The sequence below is a fragment of the Acipenser ruthenus genome, chromosome 53 (genome assembly GCF_902713425.1).
Source record: "Acipenser ruthenus chromosome 53, fAciRut3.2 maternal haplotype, whole genome shotgun sequence".
NCBI lineage: Eukaryota > Metazoa > Chordata > Actinopteri > Acipenseriformes > Acipenseridae > Acipenser > Acipenser ruthenus.
The window spans coordinates 3,855,279-3,864,022 of record NC_081241.1 but is presented as its reverse complement, the minus strand read 5'-3'; the positions used below and the strand labels follow the sequence as shown (position 1 = coordinate 3,864,022).

General features: G+C 42.1%; 1 protein-coding gene across 2 annotated transcripts in view; it reads right to left on the bottom strand.

Moving 5' to 3' along the window:
- Nucleotides 1-7,931, bottom strand: part of LOC117971138 (casein kinase I) — a 31,318-nt gene extending 23,387 nt beyond the window's left edge. The window contains exons 1-2 of one of the 2 annotated variants that reach the window (XM_059016384.1): nucleotides 7,750-7,931; nucleotides 2,094-2,178 (exon numbers count right to left, since the gene is read on the bottom strand). In XM_059016384.1, coding sequence (XP_058872367.1) covers nucleotides 2,094-2,169 — 76 coding nt within the window. In that variant the 5' untranslated portion in view covers nucleotides 2,170-2,178; nucleotides 7,750-7,931. Of the gene's footprint in view, nucleotides 1-2,093; nucleotides 2,179-7,273; nucleotides 7,448-7,749 lie in introns of those variants that run through there. The other variant, XM_059016385.1, reaches the window with a different exon arrangement.
- Between the last annotated feature and the right edge of the window lie 813 nt (nucleotides 7,932-8,744).

Genomic DNA, 8,744 nt, shown 5'->3' with positions numbered 1-8,744 from the left:
TGAAGAAATGCTGAAAGTGTCCGGAGAAGCGGCAAGCTTTTGCAAATATCAGCCTCGCAAAACAAAAGAATCAATGATTTAGCACTCAACTCCAAGACACAGCAAAGTCCTTTGGTGCTTTTTCAATTGCAATTGATGAAAGCACAGATCGGAGTGACGTGTCTCAACTAGCAGCGTTCATTCGTGGAGTTGATGAGAACAGAAGAGCTTGTAGAATTGGTGTCGATGAAAGACACATCAACTGCAATCGACATCTTCCAACAACTTGGTGTGAGCTCTGGACAAACTGGATGTGGACTGGATAAGAGCCGTGAGTGTGGCTACAGACAGGGCACCCTCAATGGTGGGCAAGAAAGCTGGAGCTGTGACAAAACTGAAGGACATCGTGTGATGGATGTGGTTATTAAAACTGTACATATTATTCAAGCAAGAAGTCAGTTTATACTGAAGTTCGGTTGCAGAGTCAGGGAGCTGTTTTTAAACTTTTTTTTTTTTTTTAAATTGCGCTTGAGATTCAATGTTTATGGATCAGAAAGGGAAAAAATGTGCCTGAATTACAGGACAATGGGCAGCTTCACAACCTTGCTTTCTTGGTGGATGTTACAGAACTCGCTCAAGACAAGAATGCAGGGGTGTGGGGGCTCCCGAGTGGCGCATCCAGTGAAGGCGCTCCACGTGGAGGATGCGCTCTATAGCCTGGACGTCGCGAGTACGAGCCCAGGCTATTCCTTTGCCGACCGAGGACAGGAGCTTGCAGGGGGTGGTGCTCAATTGGCCGAGCGCCACCTGGGGGGAGGGAGGGTTAGGTCGGCCAGGGTGTCCTCGGCTCACCGTGCACCAGCGACCCCTGTAGTCTGGCCGGGCACCTGCGGGCTTGCCTGCAAGCTGCCCGAGAGCTGTGTTGTCCTCCGACGCTGTAGTTCTTGGATGGCTGCATGGCGAGTCCGCAGTGTTAAAAAAAGCGGTCGGCTGATGGCACACGCTTCGGAGGGCAGTGTGTGTTCGTCTTCACCCTCCCGAGTCAGCGCAGGGGTGGTAGCGGTGAGCTGAGCAAAATAAAATAATTGGCCATTCCAAACTGGGAGAAAATAATAAAAATAACTGGCAACGACTACATTTATAAAAATAAAAAAAAAATAAAAAAATGCAGGGGTGCAATCAAACAGGAACAGAACTGAACTCGCTCAACACAATGCAGGGGTGTAATCAAACAGGAACAGAATACTATGACAGCTTTCGTGCTTTTGAGATCAAGCTTCAGCTGTGGGAGAACCTGGCACATTTCCGCACCTTAAATTACTATGGGACACCGTTTTGACTCAACGTAATGAAGCCACAAAAGGATTTGTGGGTAAATTTGCTGACCTGAGAAAGGAATTTCAATGACGATTTTCTGGGGAGTTCGCAATTAACTCGATACTCCAGATATCCTCAGCCCAGTCATTTGCTCCAGATGTTGATGGGCTGGTTCAAGCAAAGAGGTGCCAGATATCTGAAGCAGCAGTAGCAGTCACTATTTATATTTTGTTATTTTCTTTGTAACATTTTTTTTTACCTGCGTTCTACTGAATTAAAAAGATGATACTATCATATTCTGTGGGTCGGATGACATCGTCTGGGGGCTGTATGTTTGACACCCCTGACCTACATTATTGACAAGCTCTACTCAGATCACAAACCAAGAAGTGCTGACCAGGCCTGACCCTGTTTAACTCCTGAGATTGGATCAGATTACACCAAGGTGGGTATCAAAATAAGAGTACCACGCCATGTATCATGTGGAGCTGCACAATCCGGTTATTTGATTATTTGGATGGAGCTCTCCACAGGTATGGTTCATTGGTGTTGATTGGGCTGATTTCCATTCAGAGTGAAACGAGTGAAGAAACAGCTGCTGGGGTTTGTGTGGATCGCTGTCCTACAGTCTTAAAAACATCAGTCACCACAAGCCCAAGCAGCTGTTTCTTCACGTGGAATGGTGAATTAGCCCAATCAACCCCAATGACCCAAACCTGGTCAGGCCCTGGTTTCTGAGGAGGGCTCAACATGAATATGGATTCATCGTTCCGTGCAGCTCAGGTGTCTCCTCATACCCAGGTAAATGTCCCCGAAAGACCCGCTGCCGATTTTCCTTCCCAGCCGATACTTGTTCCCCACTCGGAGCTCCATCTTCTGTTACTGAAAAAAAGAAAAAAAGAGGAAAAAAATGAATTGAAGGAAAATACAGGAAAGTCAGCTAAAAAGTTAGTACACATTTCACAACTCTGTTCATTTTTACAGTGGAAAATAAGATGTACAGCTGTGCAAACTGTTTAGTGCAAAAACCACCACTTTATTTCTGGAATGGAAAGACAGGTCTTACTGCATAGCAGTTTCACTACGAGCATGATTAGCCTCACTGTGTACAGGTAATAGGGCTGTTACGATCGATAGAAATACAGGATAATCAATTCAATGACATTTTTATAATGTACAGTTCAGAATATTATTTAAGTTTATCAACAAAGCTGCACCGAAACGCTCTCCTTCCTATTTACAGTATTTCTGCCAAACAACCAGTGGCCGTGTTCTTTTTTTTCCCCTTCTCAAGTGTTAACTGTCATCTGATTTGCTGGTCCCATCCTGACTATCAGCGAATCAGTTTTGAGAATGTCAAATACACACAGAGAGCACAAAGCAATCTAAACAAAAAGCACGCTGCCCACCGCCTTGGGTGCAGAGCAGGTGGACAGGCTTGTATTCCTGGCAAACATGGAAAGTGTGTGCATTGAACAAAACTGACTGTATACAGTCTGTGCTTCTCTGGAGTTTAAAAATGAAGTGTTAAACCTGGGAATAATACTTTTTTTGCGTTTTTTTTTTTTTGTACGATGCATTTCTCATAAAATGCCAGTATTCCTACAACACACAAAGCTATATTACAGCTAAATCTCCCCCTGCATTCCACTGTTCAAGCTTTACTGAACAGCAATGATAATAAAATAATCAAGACTCCGGGGGAGGGGAGGGTGCGAACATTTCTGTGGGCGACACAGAGTAGAATTATCAATATTTTATTGAACAATTGTATTTCGTGTGCCCAATTAATCGATTGCTATTTGGAGGCTTAACTGACAGCCCTAAAAGGTAACAAACAAGTTCAGTTGTGTCTTATTAAAACTAATAGTGAAACCAGGAATGGATCAAACTACTACACAATTATTTCCATCCCTGTAATTCCCCACTCATGCACTTTTCATATATGGTTCCAAAGGAACCCGGTTAGAAGAAAAATGCACTGCATCACTGCACGGAGAACCCATTACTGCAATCACTGCATTGAGAACCCATTACTGTCCAGGAGCAAAGAGGAGGCAACATGGTGTCAACTCCACAACAACCTTCAACATGCATGTGCATATTCACCACAGTAATATGACACATGCACGTGCATATTCACCACAGTAATATGACACGTACTGAAAGAACTCAATTATCAAAGACCAAGAAACTACAAAAAAAAAAAAAAAAAAAAAAAACAACTTGTCAACTTCCCAAAAGCCTTCAAGCACATTCATATTCAGGGATGGTAATAAGACTCCTACTGCACAGCAGTTTCACCCATTCCAGGTTTTAATACATGCTTGATTAGCCACAGTGCGTATAGGGAACAAGCTCAGGTGTTATTAAACTCCCAGTGAAACCATGGATCAAACTGCTGTGCAATGATAGTCTCATTTCCATCCCTGAAACATGCAGTTGTAGTAATATTGTATCTGTGAGGAGAGAGGGCACCTGGGCGATTAGTGGCTCAATGAATGAAAACTGAACCTGGTAAATTAGTCGTGCCGATCAACAATAGATTCATTGTTGCATCTTCTACTTAATTCACATGACAATCAGTTCAAAGCAACTGAGGCCACTTGAACTGCTGGATCCCGTACACGTTAATGAACCGATCCTGTTTAAAACAAAGTGCAGATTGTTTGCAGCATTCACAAAGGCTTTCAACAAATCCAAGCACACGCGGTGGAAACAAAACTACACAAACGATTCCGGGGTCCCTGGGCCCATTTTAAAAGTGAGCCTACACTTGAGATCAACTCCTTCACTAGCCTAGCAGACCCTGCCCTCCTCAGACAGCGAGATCAACGTTCAGCCTCAACAGCAGTCCTTCACCTCTGTCAGCAACCTCCCTGCAGAGTGTCCAGTATTCATGCCAGCTGGGACGCGCTTTATTTTTTATACCGTAAGCGAGCAATTGTCCATTTAGGATTGGGTCGAGACGATTTTAACTGCTATCTAGTGGGATTATCGAGCGAGTCCGGTGTTCAGTCTCACCGTGTAATTCACTACAGTAGCTGTCTGGCTCCTAACTGCGCATGTCGTCTGCGCCCACTTCAAATGAATGATGTCAGTCACTGAATTCAGGGAATTCAGTGACATCAGGGGGAAAGAGTAAGGGAGCAGTTCAGTCTCCATGCCTCAAGCCTGCCCTGGACTGGAGGATTTGATCAGGACACGATTTTTTTCTAGCTGTATTATTCTGGAGCACCAGCTGCTGCTGAGCTAATCCAATCTCTCATCAGATTTGAAGTGAAACAAATACCAAGTTTGACCTTTACCTTCTGTCTTTTGTTAATTATAAATTAACAATTATTTGGACCCAAAGGTTTGCAATTTGCAGGTGGTTTGGTGACTGTTCCCTGAAGATTGGGAGCATTCTGCTGCCCTGCTTTATTGTACTGAAGTATAGTTAATTGTATTAATATTGTCAGTAATCATGTTACTGACAGTTAAAGCTAGAAAGGACCAGTGCCACTGTGTATTGTTGGGATTCAAGTATGCTAAGTGTTTGCAAACCCTAGTCCCTCACAGACTTCAGCTTTTAAGCATTAAGCCTTTATTTATTTATTTATTTATTTATTTATTTATTTAATTTTACCCACCGCTGGCTTTACAAATAATTTCTAGGAAATACATGTTCAATTGATGTTTTACAATGCACCATCCGAAGAACAAAAACCAGATGCCTGTCTACAGCATTGCAATGGAAACTCAGCAACATGGCTGAAACACTGGGCCTGTGGGAAACCAAACAGGATGTTCAGGCAACATGGCTGGAACATTGGGCCTGTGGGAAACCAAAATAGGATGTTCTGAAGAAAAGAAATGTTGCAGATGATCACTGATACAGTAGACATTGTTGGGAAGAAGCAAAGAACAGTAGCTGAAATAAGAAATGGATAGATCTAGCTAGCAGAACAAAATTAAAAGGAGGAAGATGAAAAACCTTTAAATGATTGAGGAAAGCCAAAATACCTCACTGTCGACAGAGATCTGGAGCTACGTAGAAGCGACAGGCTGTACTTTGAAGTTCTATACATATACATACATACATACATACATAAGGAAGGCCCTTCAGCTGGGTAAAAAAAAAAACTCAACGCTGTGCAGCAAACATATAGAAAAAGTGTACTGATGTGTGTTTACTTTTCTTTCTACACAGCTGAAAAGGGGCTTTTGTCCAAAACACATGTAGCCAGCTGAGCACACCTGCTACCTTGACACTTGTATTAGTCTTTATTAGGGGGCATGCTGATAATCAAGCTGTGTTTAGCCTAGTTATTTAAATGTGTGGGGCAAGAAAGAACAAGCAGGTGGCTGCTGCACACAGCTTTGTTATTGCTGAGGTGAACTGTAGCTGAGACGAACTGAGGAAAGTGGCAGGATTTTTTATATAGTTTTTATCTTGTGAAGGAGGCGCTTGTCACTATTTTTGTCACTTGAGTTTGGTCCATTTTATTTAGAGTATCACGGTTGTGTGTTATTGAACTTATTTATTGTACACATTTAATTTTGTATTGTTGTTATTCATAATTGCTGCACGGCATTGTCACCAGTTTAAAGCAAGGCAATCTGCCCTGTTATTATCATACATCAGTACATTTGGTATATGATTGTATTTAATAAACTTTTTAAAACTTGACCTTGCCTCTGTTACTGTTTTTCACTCACATAACTTTGGGTTACATGTCATTACATAAATTCTGTGATTATTTAAACCTTTTGTATATACCGGTATATCCATATGTATACTTGGAGGGGGGAATCTGAGTAAAATTGCTACTTGCGGCTGGTTTCTGGTGAAAATCGGCGATTTTTTTTTTTTTTTTTGCGAGGTGCTTGCGATTGCGAATCGCTTTTGTGAAATAGTCCCCACGACATATGCATTACAACCGTATAAAGTTTTCAAAACACTGTACGCAATACTTGTGACCAAATGCACATTGCACGTCAGAAACGAACGTCAACAACTGTAATTCAGCAATGTTATCAAACGCTTACGAACTGGCTTTATTCGGTTAATTGATGTACGTGGCTTAGGTTGACCACAGCCCCGGATTTAATAGCAAGTCACTCATGTTCACCTCACCCTGCTATCTGACCGCTCTTCGGCTGCTTCAGACTCAAACACAGCTTATCATTAACCATTGAGGCGCCGCACAAAATCAACACAAAGGAATGTGACGTCCGGCTGTCACTCCTTCACCGCGAATTAAAGACGCTTCCAGATAAAAACCCGGGTTTTTAAAAGTCACGCTTCTGTACAAAACAGACGGTTTAATACAACCGCTTTACTAATGACAAAACACAGAACGACTACGCTACCGTTCTACCTTTAAATATAAAATGAAAATAAACGAGGCCTAAATCCTGCGCCGTTATCAAACGACCACCCACTTCACACAAATGTACATATTTAGAAGCAGTACAGAACATGCCCTTATTTTTAAACCTGCGTACACTATCGTTTAATTTGAATTAATCGGATGGTTTTACGATAAACACAATGATCAGACACAAAATACAATTTAGAATGCGTTATGATAATCCAACACAATTCAAACTTCATTATTTTACGCGTTGTTTCCCAGTCGTTTGCTAATTTGTAGTACACTGTGACCCACCGAGGCGTGATCAGCCAACTATTCGGAAAAAACCTAATGTTTATGTAAATTTATTAGCAAAACCTAGTAAAAGCCATTGAATAAAACAATTAGGTTTAAAAAATAAAAATCGATAGGTGGAAATATCAGAGAAAGATTGAAAACGACTCTTTAAAAAGAGGTTTGCATATGTGTTACGATTAAATGGTTTGAGACAAACATGCAAATACGTTGGTTTGTTGTATTACAATAATTATCAAGTCGTTACCTGTGTTACGAGTACACACTGCAAGCGCTGTTTTTAAATTACAAAGGTAAACTGAAAATTATAAACGGATACTTACTAGCGTTGATCTGTTACGCAAAAACACACGATACACAGCCAGGAAAAGTGAACACATCGGGGGAGCTACGTGTTAGAAATCACACACTTCCACCATACAATGTGAAGAGAGTTTAAAACAAAAAAACACGTAATTTTAAAATGTGCTATTACACGTTAGGAACAAAAGGAGCTCTCTCTAGAAGTTGTCGTAGATTAGTACTACTCGGTGATTTCCATTGCAAGAGTGACATTTTTTAAAGCAGCGTTTTGTTTTTAAAATACATGAATGTATCTTTTTAAATAATAGCAGACACTGATCCCACAGCCGTGGCACATACACAACAAAAGCCGCACCCCTACCCAGCCCAGACGCTGGGTTTACAGTGTATCACCATAGCCAGCTGTACCAGACCCAGTCCCGTCCCCCCTCCCCCAACACAGAGAGGACAGCCTCTTTCCCCTCACATTTGAAGCACTTCCCGGTCCGTCACCTACCCGATATTTGGGTTATTTTAAAGCTGAGTCTCCGCACTTTGTGATCCGGTGGTTGTCAAGCCGATCGGGTACTCGGGAGGGACGGATGGCTCCAGATTATGTCGGCTCTCATACCCCAGCTCTCCGGCTCTGTCCGTTCAGTCCCTGAGTGAGGATAGCGTCTCTCTCGCTCTCGACACTCGCAGAGCTTCCATTGAGAGGAGCAGCGATGATGTCAGACTTCGGCAGCAAACATCCCGGATTGTCTTAAAGCTGCAGTAACACTTCAAGAGACGGTGTATAGTCCAAATACAGGACGATTTTAGTTTTGACATATAATCTGTTTATGTTTTACTGTAATAGTAAAATAACTCTACATTAATGGTGCTATACATTTTCTCTCTCTCTCTCTCTCTCTCTCTCTCTCTCTCTCTCTCTCTCTCTCTCTCTATATATATATATATATATATATATATAGTAAATGTACAGCACCATTAATGTAGAGTTATTTTACTATTACATCTTTGGAAACCATGCAGAATTTCAACAGGAAGTTAGTCTTGGTAGTCACTCCAGCCAAGTGAGAAGCAATGATGGAAGGAAACTACCAGGACTGTAAGGGAAATCCAGGGTACTGCCACAGCTATCCCAGGGGCTTCAGCGCCATTCAAACACTAACAGCACATATTCATGGATAGATTAGGAGAGAGAGGCAGACAAAAAGTGGAAACAATCTTGTTCTTGTTCTCGTTGTAAACGAAGTACATGAAAACATGAGAAAACTCGGAAGACTTGTAGAGATTGAGATTAAACTGAAGAATGTAAATGGACCAGCGGCTAGTTGAGCGGTATGCTCAACTAGCTGCTGAAGCGGAACAGCGAGGATGGAGAGTCCGGGTTTATCCAGTGGAAGTGGGTTGTCGAGGATTTGTGGCACATTCTACAACCCGGTTTCTCAGAGACGTCGGATTCAGTGGCCAAGAGTTGCGTCGCACAGTGAAGAACTTATCTGAAGC